Genomic DNA, 26777 nt, shown 5'->3' on the forward strand with positions numbered 1-26777 from the left:
GCACGCACGACCGGTAGTAATTGCACTCCGCCACGCTAGCTCCGCAACCCCGCGAATCTCGCCCCCCCCCAACCCGCACCCCGGCCCGCGCCCGCAGCCAGCCCCTCCGCGGGCAGGTGCGCGAGCCTGCGCGCGCCGCGGCCGCCTCCTCCGGCGGGTCCCTGGCGCGCCGGGCCGGGGCGGCTGCGCGCACGGCGCCGCTCCACCAACCCGCTCCCCGCAGGTCCCTCTCTCGCTCTCCATCCCTCGCCGGCGCTCGCTCCCCCCCGCCCTTTGATTGACAGGCAAGATGTCGGTGTGGAGCGAGGCAGGAGCGAATGCAGCAGCCGTCACCCCCGGAGCCCGGCGGCGGCAGCAGCAGCAGCAGCAGCAGCGCGAGGAGGAGACAGCAGCCAGCCGCAGTCGCCGCCGCAGCCGCGGGAGCAATGCAGACAGCATCTTGAGGACGCGCTAAAGCACCCCAAACGGTGGACAATGCCGTGTCACTGCAACTGGGAGGGGGGCAAAGCAGATTTTTTTTGACATAAAAGCCAGCCAGCCAAAAATATATACATTTGTCCTTCACGGAGCCGGTGTGTAAAGAGTGAGCGCTGTTTTCCTTTGCCTCGTCCTCTCCCTCCTCCTCTCCTTTGCTCCTCTTCTCTCTCCCCCTCCTCCTCCTCCTCCTCTTTTTCCTCCTCCTCCTCCCCCTCCTCCTCCTCCCCCTCCTCTTCCTCCTCCTCCCTAAGTGTACAGACAGCATCACATCACCTGGTTTGCTTCTGAGAAACAGCATCTCTCCTTTTCAGGGACCAGAGACTCAGAAAGAGGAGACATTCTAATGGAGTCTGCTCGATACCCCGAAATAAAATAATAAATTTTGGCTCTTGTCCCCTCCTCCCACCCCACCCCCTCAACCCTGTGTGAGATGTTGGGTTTCTTCTTCATGAGACATTGTTGAGAAGTCGCAGTGGTTGGAGAGCGTAGGGGGTAGACTACCTCTACTCCCCCCCCCCCTTTTTTCTCTCTGGGAGGAGGAGGAGGGGAAGGGGGCTTGCCGAGCAAGCGATGGATGAGGAAAACATGACGAAAAGCGAGGAGCAGCAGCCTCTGAGTTTGCAAAAAGCCTTACAGCAGTGCGAGTTGGTCCAAAACATGATAGACCTGAGCATCTCCAACCTGGAAGGGCTTAGGACCAAATGTGCCACCTCCAACGACCTCACACAAAAAGAGATCCGGACCTTGGAGGTAGGTGTTGCCTGTGGGGGGAAAAAAAGCAATCTTTCCTTCCCTCTCCTTGCTCCCCACCACCCCCTTTCCTTTGATTCTGTTTGTTGGGGGGCGGCAGGGTGTGGGAGGGTAGCAAGGTGGGCACGGTTTGGTTTTCTGCGATTTATCTTCTTTGCAGAGCCTGCTCTGGAGGTCCCTTTACTGTACCGCTGTCGTCTACGCTTGGCTGGGTGGTGGTAGTAGTAGTAGTAATTGTGATTCCTTATGTATTATTATTCTTGCGGCTGTTATTATCATTCGCTTCTTCTCCGAGCGAGGAGTGAGTTCTCTCTTTTTTCCGCTTGTGGATTTGTTTATATGCCACGGGGGCTTGTGTGCTGGGTAAGGCATTAAGGCGCTGCAGAGAACCCACGTGACCTTGCGCATTCTGCAGGTGGTCAAAAGGTGGTTTTGCTCGCAGAATGGGGCTGCCTATAAATATAGACCTGTTCTCGGCCTCCTTCCCAGCCCCGCTTTTGCCCCTTGGATTTTGTTTTTGTTTTATTTCAGTGGTGTACATGTCAGGAGGCAAGATTAAAAAAAAATCCCCATTAAGCTCCCCGTTTCCAATCAAATCTTTTGATGCAGGGAGCTGTTGGAGGCCTGAAACGTGTAAAAAAGATAACAAAATATGCCTGGATCAGCACACACGGGTGATGTGGGAAATACTCTTGAATCTTGGTGGGACAGCGAGCAGAGGGGTCGGAAGAGTCATCTCTGGCGAGTTGTAACATTGTCTCCAACAGAACTTGAGGGGGAGTTGGAAGCAGTTTTGGGGGTGGGGTTGGATGCAAAGTTACTCAAAAAGAAGATGGCAGAAATTATTTCTTCCAAAGGCCATTCGGTCAAAGGAGGAAGGTTTCGGGAGGCTTAGAAAATGTCTGGTGTGCACGTAATCATTGGGCACCCACGTTGTTGGAAACGTCTGAAGGGTTCCACTCACTTCTCCCTCACACCAGCTAGCTGTACACATGGCTTGATTAAATCTGGGAACTCCCATTAGCTGGCATTTGCTGAGGGTGGTGGCTGTGGGGCTGGGAGCACAGGAAAGGGGTTCTCCCTCTGGTGAAGTGGGCATGTGCGGTGCTGGGAGGTTCCCTCTCTTTCCAGCCCAGGAGTTTCCAAGGCCTGAACTCTTCGGTCCCTACTGAGTCTTTGAGCCCTGTGCCCCTGTTCCAGCCTGGATAAGCACCACTCTCTGATTCACTTTAAAGTCTTTTTTTTTTCCCCTCCATGATTTTAACTTCAGCTGCTTGTCAGTACACAGGAAGGTCATCAGTTTGAAAGTGGAGTGTGTGTGTGTGTGTGTGTGTGTGTGTGTAATATGCTGTTTGCTACCCTAGAATACATGTCTGTGTGCACCTGTTATCTGGGAAAATGAGCCTCAGAAATGAAATAAAATAAGTGTTAAGAGGTATCAGAGGAGTGGGACCTCTGTTGGGAGGTCAGGTATTTTCTTTCTCAGAGCTTTGGGAGAATAGTTTAGGACTTTGTTGCTGGAAGAAAAAGTGTGGGATGCCCTGGCCCCGCCTTCTGTCTGTGCGTGAGCAGTGCCCAAGCTAAGATTCTGTTCAGAACTGTAGGCAGTGAATAAATATGTAACTCAAAAGGGCCATCTGAGTCCTCTTCTAGTCCTTTGAGTCAGGAGTCCCAAGTGCTTGTCCGTGTATTCCTGTGTGAGTTCCTCCAGTTTTCTTTTCAACTCTTTTCAACATGGCCCATCCTCTGATAGCTCCTTGAATGATGGCCATGGTTACAGTGGACCCTGGACTCTGTGGCTTCTTTCCTGCACAGTAGTTTTCTCTGAAAACCAGGGGATGGACTTGCAAGAGGTTACTCAGAGTGCCTCTGGTTGTTAGTTTCCTGGTCCCAGGCTGCCACAGAGCATGCCCACAACCACTCTAAGCATATTGCGCAGGGAAGGGTCTCCAGCAGTCATGCTAGACTATGCTTCTTGGGTCCCTGGGGCGAGGATGGGGCCACTGAGGAAGGGCTGGTGACTCCAGGTGCAGCCAAGTAAGTCCCTGCGAACCTCGCTTAGGCTTTGGACAGAGGTTCTGTAGCTCCCAAACTGTCACGTTTTGTATATCAAAACCACCCAGGGGAGCTTATTAAAAATGTGCATTCTCAGCGTCTCACTCCGGAGGTTCTAATTCAGGTGGGATTGCGGGAGGGGGGAAGGCCCAGGAATCTTCATTTAAGAAACAGTCCAGGTGTTTAAGATGCGTGTTTTCACATCAACTCTCTGAGAAATACCCACCTATTAGGAGATAGGTAGCATATTTCTGCTATTTGCTGGTGAAAACTCCCTGCTCACAAACACTCATGTAAGCAGTACATTGAACAGACCATCCCCGAAAACTGTGATAATAAGCAAAATTTAGTAGCATGCATATGACCCCGTGGGAACAAAAATACACATCATGGACTGAGTCTTCCAGAAGTGTCCTGCATGATTAGGGAGACAAGGCTAATAATATATGTGTGAAGTAATGATCAAGCCCAAAGAGCAAATGATATGGGAGGGCAGCATGTGGGTCCGTGAAGAATATGTTCAAACTGCATGAAATGGAAAGTCCAACCACAGCCGTTCAAGTGAACAGTGGCTTCTTTTCCTTGTGTAGCAGCAAGTCTAGAGGGATATGGCTGCTTGAGTCAGCCCAAGTAAGGTAGTAACATCGGGGCTGATGTCTCTCTGAGTTCTCAATGGCCTCTTTCTAATGGTCGCAAGATGGCTCTTGAAGCTTTAGCCATCACACCCCGGTTCAAGGCAGGGATGAGGGGGACCAGGTGAGGAGTGTGCAGGGATAAAAGGTTCATGTCTTCGTTTCGCTTCCCCAGAATACCTCCTGCTACCTACTGCATAGATGATGTTTAACTATGTCTTCTTGGCCAAAACTCAGTCAGATGGCAATGCTGGGAGGTGGGGAAGTGGGAACACCATCATGAGTGGTTTAGATGGGTCGTGGTCCATTGCCTCGGTTGACCTGTTGCCGCTCCTTACACAATCAGGGTTCTGCTGGGTTCAAAGAAATCAGGAAGGGATATTGAGTGGACAGCCAACAACACTGGCCATGACATGTTATCAGGGGGTGTTCTGGCAGAGAAGAAAGACCGTGAGCTTTGAAGTTAGACCAATATAATTTTAAATTGTAGCTTTTCTACTTAACTTTATCTTGGGCTAGTGATTTAAATTTTCTGACCTGTGGTTTAATTTTTGGCAAAATGGCAAGAAAAGAATAACATCACCTACTTCAGTGCTTATGAGGATTGAAAGAGAGGACACTTTCAAGGGTCTAGCGCTATCTCTCGCACAGTGTGCAGGGGCCGAATAAATGATAGCTATGAATGTGATATGATTAGCATTCCGTGGTGTGGGAGAGATGACATGGAAGGGAGCAGCTCAGATCAGAGGGAGAGAGGGACGAGTTTGAGCAGCATTTCCACTTTAATGTTCTGTGCAACCCTAGTTCTGTGGGCTGTTAGCATTTTTCATTCTTCCAACAAGTACTAGAAATCCAGGCGCTGTACTAGATGGTGGTGGTCAAAAAGTACTCGGAAGACAAGATGAATCCCTTGGTTGATCCGTCTGAGCAAGGTTGAGTTAAACAAAGGGAAACAGAGACTTCTTGGAGGCTTTACTCTACCAAATTCGTGCGTGGTGACTCCAAGAGAGGGTAGAGCCCTTTTTCCAAGGATATCCCTTGGAATACACCCAGGAAAACATTTGGCAGGGCAGTTAGGGTAGCTTTCTTGGTTGGGGAGTTGGGGGCCCTAAGTGGAGAGAAGGACGGGGAGGGTTTAGATCACAGCAGGTTGGGAGAGCCTGCTCGGCGAGAACAGCTAACCGGCTGAAGGCATTTCATGCCAGTTCATGCCTTCGTGGGGCCGCCGAGAGACCAGTTGGTCCAGAATGGAGAGTACTTGATACAGTGTCATAGGAAATGAATTTAGGTCACAAACTCTTGAGATCTGACTAAGGACAAGGGAGTCAGACTGACAAAGTTTCACCCCTTTGAGGAAGGAGGTAGAAGTCTTCAAAGGTTTCGGAGTGAATACGATAAAAAGTTGTTTAAAGGTTGGTTCGATGGCGGCCTGCAGCAGGGGCCAGCAACCTTTTTCTGTAAGGGGACAGATAGTAAACAGTTTAGGCTTTGTGGGTCACACGGTTTCCATCAAAACCACTTGGCTCTGCTGTTATCGTGTGCAGCAGCTATGGACAGACTAGATCCCCAAATGAACGTTTCCCTATGCAGCTTCGTTTATGGACCCTGAAATTCCAATTTGATATAAATTTCCCATGTCCAGAAACATTATTTTCTATTGTTTGTTTGGGGTTTTTTTGACATCTAAAAATGTAAAAACTATTCTGAGGTTTTGGGCCTTACAAAAAACAGGTGGTGGGTCAGATTTGGCCCACAGGTGCTAGCTAGTTTGCTGATCTCTGATCTGTAGGGTGCAGGATCTAGTTCTGCTGATCTTGCCTGGTCACTCATATGGTTGCCATCAACCAATGGTTCAGCTGGGCTGGATGGTCCAAGATGGCCTTGCTCACATGGCTGGAGGCTGGTCAGGGTACTTCAGTTTCCCTCCACATGGCCTTTCCAGCAGGACAGCCAGATTTCTTCCCTGGTGGAAGCAGCAGTGTTCCAAGAGAACATGCCCCATTGCACAACCCCTCTCAGGCCTCTGCTTCCGTGACCTTGACCAATGTCCCATTTGCCAAAACGGGTTAAGTGGATAAGCCCAGAGTCAATGTAGAAATTATTATCTAGGAGGTGTGGTTCACTGGGGGCCAATGAACAATCTAATGTAACAAGGTACCATAGCTCTGGGAATCCCCCCCTCCAAAAGAAAACCCCAAAATAAAACCAATAGCATGGGAAAGAGGGAGGGTCATGGCATGAGCAGCAAAAGCTCCCTCAAGGAGGTTTTACTGACTTGAGAAAGAAGCCAAGACCTATCTGGGGAGTGCACCAGGAAGAGGAAACAGCAGATGCAAATTTCTTGGGTGGGAATGTGCTTGGCATGTTGTCAGAACAGCAAGGAGACCACTGTGGTTGCAGTGGAGTGAGTGGGCAGGGAAGGGGTGAGGGGCACCATGGGAGACAGAAGCAGGGCCCTGGTCATAGAGGGCTTTGATAAGTTACTTGGATTTTGTTCTAAGTGTGAACAGGGAGGTGACTGATTTATGTTTTTAAAAGATTCTTCTGATTACTGCAGGGAAAATAGACCGTAAGGGGTAAAAATGGGAGCAGGGAGACAATTTGGGAGGTTGGTGTGGAAACCCAAGCCAGGAGTGACTGTGCTTTGGACTGTTATGCTGGTTAGGGGGGTGGGGCAGGGTATGGCTCCTAGATTCAGGAGGTCAGGCGCGTAGGAGGTGCCCGTGAATAGGATATGGGGAAAATAAAGGATAGAGGATTATTCCTGGGTGTTTGGTTTAAGAACTGAGTGAAGGTGATGCCTTTATTTGAAATGTGAATACTAGAGGTGGAATAAGTTGGGCTTGAGAGTCAAGTCCTGTTTGGACATGTTCCATGTGTCAAGTAGACAGCTGGGTATTCGAACCTACAGCTCTGAAGAAGGCTAGAGATACAAAACGCACTTAATATGTCAGGAACATCTCATATTATTGAATATTTTTAGTGGATGTGGGATATTACACGGATGTACCATAATTTAACAAACCCTACTGTCAGGTGTGTATGTTTATAAGTTTCCATTATTATAAATAATACCATCGTAGACATCCTTGTGGTTTGTAGCAGTCCTTCAATTCCAGGGGAATTGCTGAATCCAAGGATATGCAAGGGGTCAGGACTTATGATAGGTTTTCCCAAATTTCCCTTCACCAGCCATGTGAAAGGGGCCTATTTTCCCCTATCCTCAGTGTGAGTTTATGCTTTTTAAAAAAGATTTATCCACTTTTTTTTATTTGTTAAAACAGTTTTTTAATCCACTTATTTGGGGGAGGTGGAGAGAGAGAGAGAGAGAGAGAGATAGGAGAGGGGCAGAAGGAGAAGGAGAGAGAAGTTCAAGCAGACTCCCCACTGAGTGTGGAGCCTGATGTGAGGCTCAGTCCCACAACCCATGTGATCAGGGCCTGAGCTGAAACCAGATGCTTAGCTGACTGAGCCACCTGGGCACCCCTGGGTTTATACTTTATTTTTTGGTTGCCTATGTTTTGATGACTGAGAGCTCAGGGTTAAGGAGGCAGTTGCCTCAGGTTAGAATCTCATCTTTCCTGTTTCTAGCTGGGAAGGATCTGGGGACTTGTGGACGCAAGAGGAGTACTTGGTTTTCCACATGAAGCAGCCAGCCTGTGAAGACCTAGCCTCGCTCTTCTGCCTTGTTCTCATAAAGATATGGTGGGGGGTGCTCTCACAACTCCGAGTCAATGGCAAAAGTTATTTCTGAAGGGTTCGTTCTCCCCTCTGGGTTTTTGGAGCGGATTCTGTTTGGGAGTTTGTTATCCTTCTTCCTCCAAAGGGCAGAAAACTGGGGAGTCTTTCTCCTCCCCCAAAGAATCAGTCATTTTCTGGGCTCCCACCCACTGGGCTCCTACTGTTGGGACCTGGCCTTCGTCCTTGCCCTCAGAGTGCTGCTCTGGAGCTGGGGAATAAGGGGTATTCAGAAGTTGAGGGAGACAAGAGACACATGGCAGCTGGGACGGAGGATGGGGAAGCTGAGGGATGGGGAGGAGAAATCAAAGCAGAGTATCATTGTCTGCAGGGTTTCAGTGACCCTTGCAACATCTCTCCAGTGGGCAGCGACGGCAATGGTGGTTGTTCCTGTTTTACAAGTGAGTTTACTGAGGTTTAGAGTCATTGATTTGTCCCAAACTGGAGGCTAAGACAGCCACAGATCCAGGAAGAGGTTTACTGCTCTACTGTGGGCTCCCCAAAGGTAGCATGGCCTGGAAAGGAAGAAAGGAAGATGAGAGTGAATAGAAGGCAAAGGGAACACGCAGGTGATCATGGTGAGGCTGTTAGAGGTGACAGCTCTTGGGTTAATGAGGCCCATCATGGAGGCATACTCTGTCACTCGGATACTTTCATTCTACGGGTAACTTTTATAGACGGAAGATATTGGGAAGAAATGTAGAACCAATGGAGACAAAGCAGGGCATCCACAGAGACAAGGAAGGATGAGGAAAAGAGAGGGAAACAGACTCAGGCTGTCCAATATGGCAGCCACTTGCTACCTTGGCTATTGACCAGTTGAAATGTGGTGACTTCTGACTGAAATGTGCTGTTGGTATCAAATACACACCAGGTTCTGAACTCTTAGCATGAAGAAGAGAATATAAAATATCTCATTAATCATGTTTTATATTTACAGCATGCTGTCCTGATGTTATTTTGGACAGATTGGGTTAAATGAAATCTTTTAAAATTAATTTCTTAGTACTCTTTTTTTCCTGAGGCTACTAGAAAATTTTAAATTACACAGGTGCCTCACTGTCTATTTCAGCTGGACAGTGCTGTTTTTGGCCATTGAGGTAATTTCTCTGTTTTGCCATAATAGAAATCTTGTTCTTAGTAAAGACTGAGAATATGGGTCCCTGGGTTACTAGGCAGCCATTGATTAAAGCAGTGGGTGTGTTCCAAAGGCACATGCCCCCAGTTTCCCTGGACCAGTAGAAAAGTGAGATGAAGACTCAGAAATAATAACTTAATTGGGTCTCTAGAAATTTTCATGGATGCTTAAAGCAGTATAACCTAGTGATTAGGTGGGCTCGGGATCTGCCATAAGATTGCTTGGATTCCAGTCTGAGTTCAAGATACACTAGCCAAGGGGCAAATGAGCTCTCCTTTCTGAGCTTCAATTTCCTTGCTTATAAAATTAGGATCATGTTATGTAGGATTGTTATGCTGATTATGTGGAATTGTGCATTAAGGAGCTGAGTGGGGCGCTTTGCACATGGCAAATGCTTACAGCATTCCCCCCAATAGGTTGGCATGGGGAGGTTAGGGCATCTCAGCCTTCCAGGTGTCATCCTTGGGTGTATCATTCATTTATTCAGTGAATCTAACTGAGCTCCCAATGTGTGAGAGCAAGGTGTGAGGAGAAGAAACCCATAGAAGCCTTCGATGGGTTAATGGCACACCTGCTGGGCTGCAGGTGACGTAAGTGAACAAGATTCTGATACTAGGTCTGGATCTTTGAATTCGCCCACAGATGACTCACTTCCCATCAGTGCCTGGCAGGCTTTAGTCTTCAAACCATGTGCTCATCACAACTCTAAGTTGGATAACAGTTCTGGGATTGGGCCTTGTAGCTCCTGAACTTCTCTTAAGCTTATGTGGTAGAAAGAACCATGGTATCCAATTGCTTGAAAATCATATCCTCTCAAGGTCAGAGGACCCTTAAGAGGTTGGCTGGGCTTACCTCTTGGCCAGCGTCCAGCTTTGGCATGGTGATTTGGGGTGAGCACCACCTCGTAAGGCAGCCTTTTAAAAAAAATCCTTTTTTTTTTTATGGTGGTAAAATAGACATCACATAAAATTTACCATTATAACCATTTTAAAGTGTGCAACTCGGTGACATGAAATACATGCACAGTGTTGTGCAACCATCATCACTGTCTATCTGCGGAAACTTTTCATCATCCCAGATAGAAATTCTGTACCGATTAAGCAATAATTCTCCTCAGCTGCATGGTAACCTCCATTTCCTGTCTGTATGAATTTGACTATTTGAGGAAGGTCCATCCACGTTGTAGCAGGTGTCAGTGCTTCACTCCTTTGTATGGTTGACTAATATTCCATTGTGCGTAGAGACCCCATTTTGTTTGTCCAGTCATCTGTTGATAGACACTTGAGTCATTTCCACCTTCTGACTATGGTGAATGATGATGCTTATAAACATTGGATGTACGAGTATCCATTTGAGTTGCTGCTTTGAATTCTTTGGGGTATATATCTAGGAGTGGATTTGCTGGGTCATATGGTGATTCTATGTTTAATTTTTTTTTAAAGATTTATTTATTTAGAGAGTGTGTGTGTGCAGGTGCAAGCGTTGGTGGGGAGGGGAGGAGGGTAAGGGAGAGACGATCTCATGCAGACTCCCTGCTGAGCACAGAGTCCAGCATAGGGTTTGATCTCACAACCCTGAGATCATGACCTGAGCTGAAACCAAGAGTCAGTGCTCAACCAACTTCATCACCCAGGTGCCTCTCTATGTTTAATTTTTTGAGGAACTGCCATACTGTTTTCCACAGTGGCTGCACCATTTTATATTTCTACTGGTAATGTATCAGGGTTCCAATTTCCCTACATCCTTGCCTATACCTCCTATTTTCTCAAATTAAAAAATTTATTTTTTAGATTATAGCTATCCTGCTGGGTATGTTGTGGTATCTCATTGTGGTTTTGATTTATAGTTCCCTAATGACTAGTGATGTTAGGCATCTTTTCATATGCATATTGCCATTTGTATGTCTTCTTTGGAAAAATGTCTATTCGAGTTCTTTCCCAAGGCAGCCCTCTGATTTGGGTGAGTTATAATGGTTAGAATTATTCTCCTTGTGTTGGGTTGGATCTGCTCTCTGATGACTTCTAGCCTTTGACTCTACTCTCTGGAGCAGAGAGAAGGAAGCCACTCCTTATTTTGGCTGAAAAAAGAAGAGTCTGCATCTAGATCCGGAACCCACCAGGTAGACACACAAGGGAGCCTGGCCCACAGACTCCTGACAAGTCTCTGATCCAGATTTGGCAGCCACCACTTCCCTGCTCTGTCCTGTGTTAGTTCCATTACAGAATTCCAGAATCTGGGGTCATTGGCAATTGCAAAGTTCCCTTTTCCTCTACATCTCTCCTAGTCAGAGTATCATGCTGCTTAGAAGTAGTCATGAATGTTTCCTTGTGCACTCAGCCCCAAAGGCACCGGGATGGTGTTTGGGCGGGGTTGGGCAGCTTGGACTCAAGCAGTGAGGCAAATAGGTATAAAAAAGAACTCATCAATCAAGTGGGACATCCAGGGGTTTGTTTTTATTAGGAGGCAGAGCAAGTTTATTTTATTTTATTTTTTAAATTATTTATTTATTTTTTTATTTAAGCACGAGAGAGAGAGAGAGAGAGAGAGAGAGAGAGAGAGAAAGAAAGAGAGGGACCCAGGGAGAGGGAGAGAGAAAATCCGAAACAGACTCCACGCCGAGTGCAGAGTCTGACATGGGGCTTGATCTCATGACCCTGAGATCATGACCTGAGTCAAATACCAAGAGTCAGACACTCAACTGTCTGAGCCACCCAGGTGCCCCAGGAGGCAGAGCAAGTTTAGATGCCACTTTTTGTATTTTTACTTTTATCTAGCTTGGAGAAACAGTGCTTTGTGATAAACCCTAAAAGCAATATTATTCTTTTCATACGTTACTAGATTTAATGCATTAATATTTTGCTGAGGAATTCTGAGTCTGTGTTCATGAAGGATATTGTCTGTGGTTCCCTTTCTTGTACCATCTTTGTTCAGTTTTGGTATCAGGGTAATGCTGCCTCATGAAATGTGTTGGGAAGCACTCCCACCCCTTCTCTTTTCTGGAAGACATCATGCATACAATTGGTGTTATCTCGTCTTCACATGTGTTGAGTGCTGGTAGAATTCAGCAGTAAAATGATCTGGACCTCAAGATTATTATTGCTATTTTTTTGCACATGGAAGTTTTTTAACTACAAATTCAATTTTAAAAATGTATTCTTGGGTGAATTTTGGTAGTTTGTGGCTTTTAAGGAATTGGTACATTTTATCTAAATTGAATTTACATGCCTAGAGTTGCTTATGGTATCCCCTTACTATCCTTCCAGTGTCTGCAGGAGCATCCATTCATCCCTGAAGTTCGTAATATGTGTGTTTTTCTCTTTGATTCTTCGCCAGTCTGGCTTGAGGTTTATCAGTTTTACTCATCTTTTCAGAAACCCAGGTTTGGGCTTCATTTATTTTCTCTATTTTTCTGTTTTCAATTTGATTGGTTTTTATTTTCATTATTCCCTTCTGCTTACTCTGGGTTTATTTTGCTCTTTTTCTCGTTTCTTGTGATAGAGGCTTAGATTGTTGATTTGAGACCTTTCTCCTTTTCTAAGTATTTATCACCACAAATTTCCCTTGAAGGGCTACTTTAACGGCATCCCGCAAATTCTGGTGTTGTATTTTCATTTCTTTTGTTTCTTCCTCTTTGGTGCATGCATTCTTTAGACGGGTGTTGTTTATTAATTCCCAAGTGTTGTGGTTATTTTCTGGTTTAATTCATTTAGGGTCCATAAGCACGTTTTATATGGTTTCAATTATTTTCAAACGCTTAAGGTTTATTTTGTGACCCAGGATATCTTCCCGCTCGGTGAACATAACATGTGTCCTTGAAAAGAATGTGTGTTCTGGCGTTATAGGTGCAGCGTTGTATAACCGTCAATTAGCTCCAATTGGGTGATGGTATTGTTGAGACCCTCAATATCCTTGCTGATTTTCTCTCAAATTGTTTTATTGATTACACAGAGAGGAGTGTTGATAGCTTCTACTATCATTGTGGGTTTGTCCAACTCTCCTTGCAGATCCATCAGTTTTTGCTTCACGTACTTTGAGCTGTTTTGTTAAGTGTATACACATTTGGGATGGTTATTTTCTTAGTGACTTGACCTTTTTTCATTATGTAAAGTTACTGTTCATTCCTGGTACTTTTCCTTGCTGTGAAAATGATTTCTCTGATATTAATACAGCTACCCCAGCTTTTACACTTTTAGGTTTTTAAAAGTTGAGGTAAAATTCATGTAACATCGGGGCGCCTGGGTGGCACAGCGGTTAAGCGTCTGCCTTCGGCTCAGGGCGTGATCCCGGCGTTCTGGGATCGAGCCCCACATCGGGCTCCTCAGCTATGAGCCTGCTTCTTCCTCTCCCACTCCCCCTGCTTGTGTTCCCTCTCTCGCTGGCTGTCTCTATCTCTGTCGAATAAATAAATAAAATGTTTAAAAAAAAAAAATTCATGTAACATAAAATTTACCACGTTAACTATACAGTATGCAATGGAATGGTTTCTGGTAAATGCCTGATGTTGTACAGTCATCACCCTTATCTAATTCTAGAACATTCCCATCATCATCACACACACACACACACACACACACACACACACATAAATACCTTGTATAAGCACACCTCGGAGAATACTGCAGGTTCTGTTCCAGACCACTGCAATAAAGTGAATATCGTAATGTGATTTTTTGGGGTTTCCAGCGCTCATAAAAGTTATGTTTACACTACACTGTAGTCTGTTAAGTGTGCAGTAGCATTATGTCTGAAAGAGCAATGTGCATATCTTAATTAAAAAGTCCATTATTGCTAAAATATGCTAACCATCATCTGAGCTCTCAGCAAGTCGTCATCTTTTTGCTGGTGGAGAGTCTTGCCTCCATGCTGATGGCTGCAAACTGATCAGGTCGGTGGTCATTGAAGGTTGGGGAGGCTGTGGCAGTTTCTTAAAATAAGACAGTGATGAAGTTTGCTGCATTGATCGACTCATCCTTTCGCAAACAATTTCTCCAAAGCGGGTGATGATGTTTGATAGCATTTTACCTACAGCAGAACTTCTTTCAAAATTGGGGTCCATCCTCTCACACCCTGCTCCTGCTTTATCGACTAAGTGTGTGGAATGTTCTGAATGCTTTGTTGTGTCAGCAGTCTTCACAGCATCCTCACCAGGAGTAGATTCCATCTCAAGGAACCACTTCTTTGCTCATCCATGAGAAGCAGCTCCTCATCTCTTTAAGTTTTATCATGAGTTTCTAGCAATTCAGTCCCATTTTCCGGCTTCATGTCTAATTCTAGTTCTCTTGCTATTTCCACCCCATCTGCAGCTATTTCCTCCACTGAAGTCTTGAGCCCCCCCCCCCAAGTCCTCCATGAAGGTTGGAATCAACTTCTTCCAAGCTCCCATTTGTGTTGATATTTTGACCTCTTCCCACAAATCACAAATGTTCTCAATGGCATCTAGAATGGTGAATTCCTTCCGGAAGGTTTTTGATTTATTTTTCCTAGATCTATCAGAGGAATCACTGTCTGTGGCAACTATAGCCTTAGAAAATGTATTTCTTTTTTTTCTTTCTTTTCTTTTCTTTTTTTTTTTTTTTAAAGTAGGTTCCATGCCCAGGGTGGAGCCCAGTGTGGGACTTGAACTCATGACTGTGAGATCAACACCTAAGCTGAGATCAAGACTCTAGACGCTCAACCGACTGAGCCACACTGGTGCCCCACAAAATGTATTTCTTAAATAATAAGACTTGAAAGTTGAAATGACTCCTTGGTCCACGGGCTGCAGAATGGATGTTGTGTTCGCAGGCATGAAAACAACATTCGTCTCATACATCTCCACTCCATCCAAGCTCTTGGGTGACCAGGTGCATGGCCAATTAGCAGTAATATCCTGAAAAGCACCTCTTTTTTTTTTTTTCTGAGCAGCAGGTCTCAACGGCTGGCTTGAAATACTCAGGCGGTCTTGTTGTAAACAGATGTGCTGTCATCCCGGCTCTGTCGTGGCGTTTACAGAGCACGGGCGGAGTCGATTCAGCATCATGCTTCAGGGCCCTAGGATTTTCAGAACAGTAAGACACCAGCTGCATTAGCCAGCCCCTCACAGGAGACTCAGCCTGTCCTTTGCAGCCTGGAGGCCAGGCACTGACTTCTCCTCTCTAGCTACCAAAGTCCTACCTGGCATCTTCCTCCGATCGTAGGCTCTCCAGCGACACTGAAAATCTGTTGTTGAGTGCAGCCACCTTCACGGATGAGCTTGGCTGGCTCTTCTGGAGAACCTGGCGCAGCTTCTGCGGGAGCACCTGCTGCCTCCCCTTGCACTTCTGTGTGACGGAGATGGCTTCTTTCCTTAAACCTCGTGAGCCAGCCTCGGCTAGCTTCAGATGTTCCTTCTGCAGCCGCCTCCCCTCTCAGCCTTCACAGAATGGAAGGGAGTTAGGGCCTTGCTCTGGGCTCGGCTTTGGCTTCAGGGAAAGTTGTGCCAGCTTTGATCTTCCATCCAGACCACGCGCACTCTCTCCAGATGAGCAAGAAGGCGTTTTCTTTCCTTAGCATCGTGTGTTCACCGAGTAGCACCTGTCATTTCCTTCAAGATCGCTTCCTTTGCCTCTGCCACTTGGTGAGTGGTTGGCACAAGAGGCCCAGCTTTCGGCCTCTTTTGACTTTTGATGTGCCTTCTTCACTAAGCTTAATCATTTTTGCTTTTGATTTAAAGTGAGAGATGTATAACACTTCCTCTCACTTGAGCACTTAGAGGCCACTGGAGGGTTATTAACTGGCCTGATGTCAACACTGTTGTGTCTCATGGAATGGGGAGGTCTGGGGAGAGGGTGAGAGATGAGGTAACAGCTGTTGGTGGAGCACTCAGAACTCACACATTTACCAATTAGATTTGCTATCCTATATGGACATGTTTTGTGACACCCCAAAACAACTCCTGTAGTAACCTCAAAGATCACTGATCACGGATCACCATAACAAATATAATGATAATGAAAATGTTTGAAATATTGGGAGAATTACCAAAAACGTGACATGGAAACACGAAGTGAGTGAATGCTGGTGGAAAAATGGCGCCCGTAGACTTCCTCAACGCAGGATTGCTACAAACTGTTAATTTGCAAAAAAAAACAAAAACAAAAACAAAACAAAACAAAGTTTATCCTTTTGTAGCATGTATCAGTACTTCATTTCTTTTTATGGCAGAATCAAGTTCCATCGTATGGGTTTATCCATTCATCAGTGAACATTTGGGTTGTGTCCACCTTGTGGCTATTGTGAATAGTGCTGCTACGGACATTTGTTTGGCGAGGGCAGTAGGGGCACTTTGGGAGTAAACTGATTTTCCTCGGCCGGAAACTAAAGAAATGTTCCCAGATTCAGGCTGGAACATGGTAAGGAAGTCTGGAGTCAGAAGTTCCTTGCATACATTTTGTGATTGTTTGTAATGGTCTGTATGATGCTTTCCTGGAGCTCTTGTGGGCGATCATCAGGTTATATATGCCAGGTTATGAATTGTTCATGCAGACCTCAGAAATAGAAGTCATTAAATAAAAATGTCATTTTAAAAGCATTTCTACACATCAAAGCAAACCATAATCATTACAGGAAAAATAGAGTATGTGCTGAATTAAAAAGAAAAAATGCACACACTTCTACTCCCACCACCCACAGATGAACACTGTTAACACCTTTTTACAGAGTCTTACAGGCTTCCCCTCATACAAACAGGGGTTTTTATGTGACTTTTAAGAATAACTGTATTTTATATATTTTTTAGTGTGCTCTTTTCATCTTAAAAGTCGATTTAAGATGTGAATGTTTCTCCCTGTCAAAAGCATTTCAAATAACTAGTAACATTCCAGCATAACGAGAGAGCATAATTGAGTTGACTGCCCACCTTTGGTGAGTTATTTGGTTTTTTTCTTATTCTCATAAACACAGCCTTAATGACTACTTTCAAAATGAAATCTTTGTGAAGTGCTTCTATTTGGTTCTTTAAGAAATGTACCGAGATGTAGAATTCCTGAGTGCTCATAAGGCTTTTCCTGCTCTCTGGCCCAATGGTCCTTTAGAAAGATCCCCGTTTATATCCTTCTTAGAGTTCACAAGAGTCTGTCACTTTGTGTCTTCAGGAATGACAACTGTAAGAGGGAAATATTTCCAGTAAATCTGGGACTTGATAAAAAATACATAAAGTCACTTTACTGCATCTGTGAGTCAACTTGTAATGAGCTGAGAAACTTGAGGCAAGCCCGGTGTTTGCAAATGCACCCTTTCTGTTGAAGGAAATACAGAGTTAGAATCAGGTCATTGATAGCCTAACGTAAGATGAAATCTTTTCTGAAATGACATCAGAAAGGGATGTGCGTGTTACAGGTGAGGCTTCTGAGCTCCAGCGATCGCACAGTTGGTTGATTTCTGGGACCAAGCAGGAAAGGAAAAGGGGAAGGAAAATAGGCCAGGGGTAGGATACTTGGGAGGTGACATCAGGGTCATGGTCAACTGGAGAGCCTGTGTCCCATCGGCAGATATTGCCGGTGGGTAGGATTAGGCTTAATATTGTGGGATGTTTCCATTTTCCAAAGGAACCCCCAAATCAAATCTATAAATAAAAAGCAGATGTTGTCTCTTTGGTATCTGATCAAGAGTTTTACCATCCCCCCCCCTTTGATTCACACATATGTGTCTATGTTTAAACAATACTGAGTGAGGAAAAGGGAGGTACAGATAACATCACTGAAGTAATTTGTGAACACCACAAATTGCTAATTGTTTTTCAGATGTTTTTCTCCCCACCCCACCCATCTATGGGTTGTAAAAAAAATTAAGGTCATAGTGTTGAGCCTGGAGAAGGTAGGATGACAGTGACCTCTGGATTTTATGATCTTTGCTTATTTTCAGTCTACAAGGAGGGGGAAGTAGGAGTTGTTACTGGGCCACACACACACACGCACACACACTTCATACCTATACAAAAATAGGGAGAAGAGCATAATGGACCCTTAGGTACCCGTCACACAAATTCAATAGTATCAAATTATAGCCAATAATCACCCGGAGATTATTTTGAAGCAATTCTTAAACTATCATAGCATTACATCCTCAAGCAATTTCAATGTGTGTTCCTAATAAATACGAAGTACCCTGGTTTAAGCAGAACCGGATGACTCGTCCTGCACCAACAATTCCTTAGTCAGATATTTCCCTAAACTACAAACCAAAATACCCATCCACAAAAGAGAACTGCGCTTTTTGAAGCAGCCACAGCAGAAGGCCTTTGCCTTGCCCTAGTTCTGCTGGTATTACTGAAGACATTCTCGAAACCCGGCTTTAGAATCACTTTATGAGAAAACACGTCTCTTTATTTTTTCTTTACCCCCATCGGTAAAGCCTTCACGACGGGTGTTTGATTCCCAATGACTTTTGTCTATTTCAAACATAAAAATATTCAAGTCTGCTCTCAACAAGCAGGATGTGTTGCCGCTGAAGACGATCCCGACAGTGTTGTGGGCACGGTGTCTGAAAGGAAGCTCAGAGAGGAGTCACGGCTTTGGTGTTGGGATATGTCTTGGCCACTTCCAGTGTCTGCTCTGATAGGGCAGCTGGCTGGCCAGCTTCAGCACGCGCCCACCCTCCTTCCGCCCCTCCGGCTTTGTGTTAAATGCCTTAGACGGACAAAGGCATCTTGCCCCCAGGGGCTTACAATGTACAAACATATATACCTCACGTCAGGCGCTGTGCTGGGTGCTGAGTCCTAGGTACCGTGCTAGGTCCTGGGACACAGTCTTTGCTCATGGTTCTAGTGATGGGATATTCACGCTAAGACTTGAAGGATGATGGAATTCACCGGAGATGAGGAAAGGCTGTTCCAGGCAGAAGGACGGTGTGTGCCAACACCTAGAGGTAGAAAGATCATGGGGTGTTTGAGGGACCAAGGAAGTCCAGCATGGCTGGAGTATAGGGAGTATTTCAGGCCCGTTTGAAGGCGAGGGAATGGGGCAGCTCTTTTCCTTTCTCTAAACTGGGTTCCTTTGCGTCCTTTTCCTGCCTCATCTCCTCCTCATTATAGAAAAACGAGGCGGTCTCATTTGCCAAATTGAATCAAAGTCTAATCTATGATCTCCATTTCTGAAATACGATTTGAAAGCATAACATGAATTTATCGGTCCCCGAAGGTAGAGGCGGGTCCTTCACCACCACCACAAACACAGGCCATCCCATAATAATAACACATGGACAAGACCTCAAGAGGGGGCAGGGGGAGGGGAGGGAGAATAAAGCGGGGAGGAAGGAGGTGGTGAAATGGAAATACATTTAAAATCCCATGCTTTGTGGTTTCTTATTAACAGCAACGCAGAAAATGTCTCTACAGAGTTATGAAAAATGCATTAGGAGCATGCTACAGGTCTGAGAAGCTGGTCATTGTTTGATCAGATTAACGATAATGAGAGCAGTCTTAAATTAACTCAGATTAAGAGGAGGACTCTCCCCCTTGCTGTTCAGTCATACGTGTGTAATCACATTTCCTCACGCCAGTCGCCCTTAGTTGTCTGCTAAGATGGGAATGGGAGGCTCTTTGCAAAGGTAATACCAGGCCGGCAGAGGGTGGGCTGAGCCCAAATGCCACCTGGAGACTGGGGTCTGATGGAGCAAGAGTCCCTGGACACTCCCTCCCCTGTGCTCCAGCTTTTGTCTCCTCTCCCTGACACTGCTCTTAGGTTTGCTAGACATGTTTCCTTCTTCCTGGGTCACGATTTCCCAGCATTGACCACCTATAACACGTGGTGCAGTGTTCTGGGGGCAGGGGGATACGTCCGTTGAGTAAAACAGGCAGAGTCCTGCTGTTGTGCCTAGTCAGGAGAGACAGACAATAAATAAACAGAAGAATAAGGAAAACTAATAGAAGAATAAGGAAACTGATCGAAGGTAATAAGTATAGCAAAAAAAGAAAAAAGAAAAGAAAAAGAAAAAAGAAAAGTAGAGCAGCCTTTAGGCAAAAGGTGACATATGAGCAAAGATTTAAAGGAAGTGAGCAAGTGAAGATATCCAGGGCAGGCAGAAGAACATTCAGGGTGAGGCAGCAGCTCATGCAAAGGTCCTGAGGTCTTGGGTCTTAGGGGAGCAGCCAGGAAGCTTGTGTGACTGGAGTCGAGCATTGAGGATCATGACAGAGCAGTGAAGTAAGACTAATATAAAGACTTTTACTAAGTGAAATGAGGTTATATTGGAGGTCTTTGAGCAGAGGAGTAACATGATCTGACTTGAATTTTAATACTATCCTTCTAGCTGGTGGTTGAGAATAGACTGTAGGGTAGAAGCAGACAGAGGAGTTAAAAGACTATTTAGGTGAGACACAAAGGTGGCTTATGCCAGACTTCTAAGCCATGGTTAGATTTTGGATATATTTAGAAGTTACAGCAAACAGGATTTCCAGATTAATTTTTTTTTTAGTATAGTTGACAGACAATATTACATTAGTTTCAGGCGTACAACAGAGTGATTCGACAATTCTGTACGTTATGCTTCACCACTAGTGCCACTACCATCTGTCCGCAGACAAAGCTATTACAATATGTTGACTCTAGTCCCTATGCTGGAAGGATTTCCAGATAGATATATTGTTTACCTTTCCTGTTGATCGATGTGAAAAATCATGGTAGTTACTGGTTGTGTTAACCTGAACTTTTTTGGTCGCAGGTGACAGAAACATACCTGAAATTGCTTATGCACAAAGTAGGACTTCTGCTTATACAACTGGGAAGTTAATGGGTAGCACCAGCTTCAACATGGCTGGACCCAGGGACTTAAAGAATGGAGACAGGGACCCTTCTCTCTGTCCCGGAGCTCTGTTTTCTTGCTGGATTGCTTTCACTCCAACTGTCTCTCCTCGTGGTGGCCGAATGGCCACTGAAGTGCCACTCCGATATTCTGTCCCCTTAGCTACTGTGGAGGAAGGGCATGACTGTTTTTCCATTGACTCTGACAGAAGCCCTTTCCGCTGGTCACGCTTGGTTCATTTCTCAACCCCTGCTGTCAGGAGGGCTCTGCATTCTCATAGTTCACTGCTGGAGGGAGATCAGCTCTTCCCAAGCTCCCGTGGACTGAGCAGGGAGGTTCTGCAAAGGAAAGCTGGGGTGTTATATCCAAGAAGTAGTAAGCTCGGCTGGAGGAAACAATAGATTCTGTCATCCCAACATAGCGGGAATTCTTAATCTAGATTTCCTGCAAATGCATGAAATTCTAAGCAGGGTATAGGGGTCGAAAGTGTCAGGCATACCCTGGGTATGTCTGGATATTTCAGAGACCTTTAAACTCAGCATTCACAGAGTTAGCTGGATTTACATAAGAGCCCCACTCCACTATTACATTCTGGGACCAAGAAACTTTCTTCTAGCATGTTCTCATGTCTGGCCTCCCAAGACAGGCCATGTGCCTTTGTTGGGACAGAAATTGGATGGCAGACTGGGACATGGTGCCTAGTCCCATCTCCACCACTCTCTTGCCACTGTCTGGCTTGGGCAAGTTACATAACTGTCCTGAACCACGGAGGGTACCGGAAGAATCAAGGGAAAGAAGGGATTTTAAAAAGTGCTGGGGAGACTGTGGACCCACAAGGCAGGGTCTGGCTGTATTGCTTCTGGTTAAGGAATGCTTAACATTTGCTGATCATATGTTGCCAGGTAAAAGGTGGGGTGCTTGGTTAAACTTGAATTTCAGATAAATAATGAATACTATTTCAGTGTAAGTACGCCCAAATATTGCATAGCACCTACTTATCTTATTTTTGTTTATCTGAAATTCACATCTAACTGAACACCCTTTTATTTGCTCAGTCTGGTAGCACTAAGTGATCATAACAAGGGAAGTGCGTTATTATCCCTGATCACTCACGACTACCCTGAGACAACCACTTCATGTTAGGACCAGGAACAACGGTACTCTGAAGTATAGACATCATTCATGTTTTCAGATTGGATGCGAGTGAACGTTTTGTTCTGTCTTTTGACTATGGGTTTTTTTTTAAAAAAAGATTTATCTATTTATTTTAGAAAGAGAGAGCGAGAATGAGCAGGAGGGGTAGAGGGAGAGGGCATCTCAAGCAGACTCCACACTGAGGGAAGAGCCTGACACGGGGCTCGATCTCACAACCCTGAGATCACGACCTGAGCCAAAACCAAGAGTTGGCCACTCAACCGACTGATACCACGCAGGCACCTCTTGACTACGGGTTTATGCTAGGTTTAGATTCTCAAATTTGACTATATATATATGTCAATCCTATAATACCACATTTAAAAATGTTCATTTTGAGATAGGTTTAAGGTTTGGGTAACAGTGTTGGCACATTCAGTTTTGAGCCATAACTTTGGGCTAAATCTCAGCATCTCTGTTTCCCCACCTGTCCACATAGGAAAATGACATGCGTACCTTGTAATGTGGTTATGAGGGTTAGCTGAAGGGCACAAAGCGCTTAGCTCAGCATCTGGCCTGTCACAGGGCTTTTAAGTGTTAGATGCTACAGGTGGTGCAGATCTGTAGAGATTCATCTGGCTGGTCTAGAATAACCTGGGTTTGCTTTTCCGGATGAACTTCTCAGCTCTGTCTGAAAGTTTTCTAATTGGATTGTTCTTCCGGTTTGGGGTCACACTTAGCAGGTCGAACCCCTGAAGGAGAATGATAGTATGGAGTGTTGAACGTGTTACGTATGGGAGACTTTCAGCTCCAAGTTGGTGGGGAGGAGGGAGGAAGGGGAGAACTGTTGTTTCTAGGTTCAGTGGGCATGATTTTGACAGTCTTGACTCTACATTCTACCCCGAGTCCAAACAGACATGCCCTGGTTTGCAAGGGGGATGGACATAGGAGCGTGGCTTGAATCTAAGCCATGAACATGTGGTCCCCTTTGGAGTCAATGTCTGCAGCCCCTGTCCCTATTTCCATGTATTTCTCACTTGAAGGCCCTGAGCAGATGCTGGGGACGGGGTCTGAAAATCATCTCCAGGGTCTTCAGAAGTGTGGGGGGGCCGCCCAAGGACAGGGGGTAGACAGGGCTAGCCCGAGGTTCACGCCGTGTGTTATGCATGCTTCTTTTTGCTTGAGATCATTTAAAATGGAAATGTTTTTCAAGCTTGGTGTTTTTATCCATATGCTGCTTAGGGAGAAATGTTTTTAGATGACTGTGGGAGACACAGCCGCTGAAGTCTCTGTTCTGCAAGGCTCTGGTAGCTTCTGTAAAAAGAATGTGCTCAGGGGTTATGAAATTTCAGAGGCAGATCAAAATGTGCTTCTTTCTTCTTGAAATGAGCATTTTACCAGTGAAAGACAAAGTTGTTTGAAAAGTCTGTATCGACTTCAGTGTTAATCTTGGAACCATTGCTAGCATTTGCCTGGCTCGGGCTGCATCCTGGGCACTCGCCTAAGCTTCTCATGCATAGCTGCCCAAAGCGCGGTCCGTGGGTGGGTGACATCAGTGTCACCCAGGAACGGGTAAGAAATGGAGAGTCTCAGACCCTGGCTCAGATGCATTGAATTGCATTTTAACACTACCGGGTGATTTGGGTGCACAGCAAAGTTTGAGAAGCACCAATTTAAGCCTCAGAACAACGCGGTGTTATTAATTCCATTACAATTTTTATGGTGGCAAAATACCCATAGTATTTATCATCTTAACCGTTTGTAAGTGTATGATTCAGGGGTGTTAGGTACATTGGCAACGTGGTGTAATCATCACCGCTAGCTATGCCCAAAACGTTTTTGTCATCCCTGGCCAAAACTCTGTACCCATGAAATAGCACCTTACTCTTCCCTCCCCCAGCACCTGGTAAACTCTACTTTCTGTCTTTATGAACTTGCATGTTCTCGGTACGTTGTATAAGGGGAATCATACAATATTTGTCCTTCGGTCTGGCTTATTTCAGGCAGCGTACTATTTTCCGGGTTCATCCGTGTTGTAGCGTGTATTACCCCATTCCTTTTTATGACCAAATACTATTCCATTATGTGGATAGACCCCATTTTGTTTAGCCTCTCACCTGTTGATGGCTATTGGTGCTGGTTCTATTTCCTGGCTTTGGGAATAATGCTGTTATGAGCATGAGTGTGCATGTATCTGTCTGACTCCCTGCTTTCAGTTTTTTTTTTTTTTTTAAGATTTTATTTATTCATTTGCCAGAGAGAGAGAGAGAGAGCACAAGCAGGGGGAGCCGCAGGCACAGGGAGAAGCAGACTCCCTGCCAAGCAAGGAGCCCAATGTGGGACTTGATTCCAGAACCCTGGGATCATGACCTGAGCTGAGGGCAGCCGCTTAACTGTCTGAGCCACCCAGGCGTCCCCCCAGCTTTCAGTTCTTTTGGGTGTATTCCTGGGAGCGTTATCTCCCTTCACATATGAAGAGATTGAGATGCAGAGATGACAAGGACTTCCCTGAAATGACACAGCTGTGCGGGAGCGGCGCTGAATTTCTCAATTTATGTGGTCCCTTCCCTTGACCCCCAATGCCACATGTGTACGTACCTCAAGGAGAAAAATGGGTATTTTTCTTCCTTCCTAGAGGTGACAACACAGCCTGGTGGGAAATGTTGGGCTTTAGAGTCTTCTAGACCTGAGTTCAAATCCCAGCATTTACCCTTGCTAAGCTTGGTGTCTTGGACACATCACCTACCCAGTATCAAATAGGTCCTGAGGTCCATTTTCTCATCTGTAAAATTGAAATGATGATGCCCACTGCAATTGCTGGGAGGATTAAATGAGGAAAAAAAAAAATAATCCAAGTGCCTGGCTTATAAGTACTCAACAAGTAGAAGAATTCTGCTTGCTAGTAGAAATAAGGAAGTTCCTCAAAAAACAAAAAAATTAAACACAGAATTACCATATGATCCCACAATTTTACTTCTGGGTATATACCCAAAAGGACTGAGAGCAAGGGCTTGGACAGATGTTTGTACACAATTGTTCATACCAGCATTATTCATAATAGCCGAAAAGTGAAAACAACCTGAATGTCCATTGACGGACGAATGGGTAAACCAGAGGTTGTATGTACATACAGGGGCATGGTAGTCCGCCATGAATAGGAGAATGCCACAGCGTGAATGACCCACGAAAACATTAAGCTAAATTAAATAAATTGGACACAGAAGACAAATTTGGCTGGCCCTTGAACAACACAGGAGTTAGGAAAGCTGACCCCCCCCATGCATTTGAAAATCCACATAAAACTTTGACTCCCCTGAAACTTAACTATCGATAGCCTACTGTTGACTAGAAGCCTTACCGGTAACATAAAAAGTCAACAAACACATATTTTTATGTTGTATGTATTATGTGCTATATTCTTATAGTATATTTTTATATAGTATGTTCTTATATAGTATGTATTATAGAGTATATTCTATGTGTTACATAGTGTATAGTATATTCTTACAGAATAGTCTATAGTATATTCTTAGAGAAAAGAAAATGTTATTGTGAAAATCATAAGGAAAATGCATTTACAATGCTGTACTACATTTATCAAAAAAAAAAAAAAAAAAGAAAAAAGTCCACGTATAAGTGGGCCCACACAGTTCAAACCCAAGTTGTTCAAGGTCAGCTTACTGTATTCTTCTGTTCCTATGAGATACCCAGCATGGTCAAGTCCATAGAGGCAGAAAGTAGAATTGTGGGTGCTCGGGCTGGGGGAGGGGCAGTGGGGAGTTAATGTTTCACGGGGACAGAGTTTCAGGCTGGGAAGATGGAAAGTTCTGGAGATGGATGGGTCACGTGATGGTAGCACAGCAATGTGAATGTGCTTCATGCCACTGAACTGTACTCTTACAAATGGTCAGAACTGTATATTCATTGCTATGAATCTTTTACTACAATAAAAAAAAAAATCGGGAGAAAAAAGAAGGGAAAATGACCTCTAGGTACTGATTTTCTACTGGAATGCATCGATTACTTTGCTTTCACATAGCAGTGGTTGGTTGGTGCCTGGGAAAGGCCGGATTATTTTTTTTTTCTTTTTTAATAATATAATGATGATCAAATCATTACCCATGAATGATCGGTGATGTTATTTGGCGCGGACCATGTGTCAGAGACTGGGCAAAGCATATCCCATATATTATCCTGTCTTCATCCACGCAGCAACCCAAGAGGTGGGTGCCATCACATTTCACACACGACACAGCTGAAATATGAAGTAAGTTTTCGGGGACACGCAGCGAGTCATTGCTGCAAGTGGGATTTTAGAGCCTTGGGATGTGCCATTCACGGGCCACACTGTGTTGCCTCCCGGGATGCCTGCCCAAAGACCATTTACCAGGGGCCCTCTTTGATCTTAATTGTGCCTCCATATCGCAGGGAGAGGGTGGGTGGTAAAGGTCACCAGGCCACCTCTGCCAGAAGCAAGGCCATCATCTGTGGCTTTCACTGCTAGTTCTCCTCTGGGTTGGTGTAAACACATGGTCAGGGAAACTTCCTTGGTGCCAAAAAGTGCTCTTGGAAATGGCTCCACTAGAGTCCCTTCTGGGAGAGACCAACCAATTTCCTCCGTCTAAAGCAGCCCTGACATATGCAAACCAAACTCGTAATTTACCTCCAAAGCAGCAGCTTCCAGATTCGTAATCGAGAAATGCTAATTAGGAATTATGGAGCGTTTGTCATCCTTGGGGGTGCTTTGCATATGATGGTCGGTGCTCATAGTGTCCTGTCAACAAGTTACCAAGACTCCTGTTTTTGTTCCAGAAAATAGGATGGGCTAGTGAAGCTTTGTGTCATTCCCTCAGGAGCAAAACCAAGGCTAGGATGGGGAGAGAGCTGGTTTTTCTTTTCTCTTTTTCTCTGTTGTTTGAGTCCACAGGTACATGAGAAAGATCAATAGGCAGCCATTACTTTGAAAAAGCTATGTTGGGCCACGTTGCACGGTAGATAAGCATGCGCTTTGGAATCAGTCCTGCGTTCAAATCTCGGATTCGATGTTTATTAGCTGTGTGTCTGCAAACAGCTCTGTGTCTCCGTTTTTCCATCCG

The 26777-nt window shown here is 45.1% G+C and overlaps 1 protein-coding gene across 1 annotated transcript in view; it reads left to right on the forward strand.

Annotated features, from left to right (window-relative positions):
• Positions 1–196: 196 nt before the first annotated feature.
• Positions 197–26777, forward strand: part of KSR2 (kinase suppressor of ras 2) — a 389319-nt gene continuing 362738 nt past the window's right edge. The window contains exon 1 of the mRNA XM_087857306.1: positions 197–1227. Coding sequence (XP_087713432.1) covers positions 1048–1227 — 180 coding nt within the window. The 5' untranslated portion in view covers positions 197–1047. The remainder of the gene's footprint in view (positions 1228–26777) is intronic.

This window comes from Ursus americanus, chromosome 30, assembly GCF_024610735.1.
Source record: "Ursus americanus isolate L20-20 chromosome 30, mUrsAme1.1.p, whole genome shotgun sequence".
Classification (NCBI taxonomy): Eukaryota; Metazoa; Chordata; class Mammalia; order Carnivora; family Ursidae; genus Ursus; species Ursus americanus.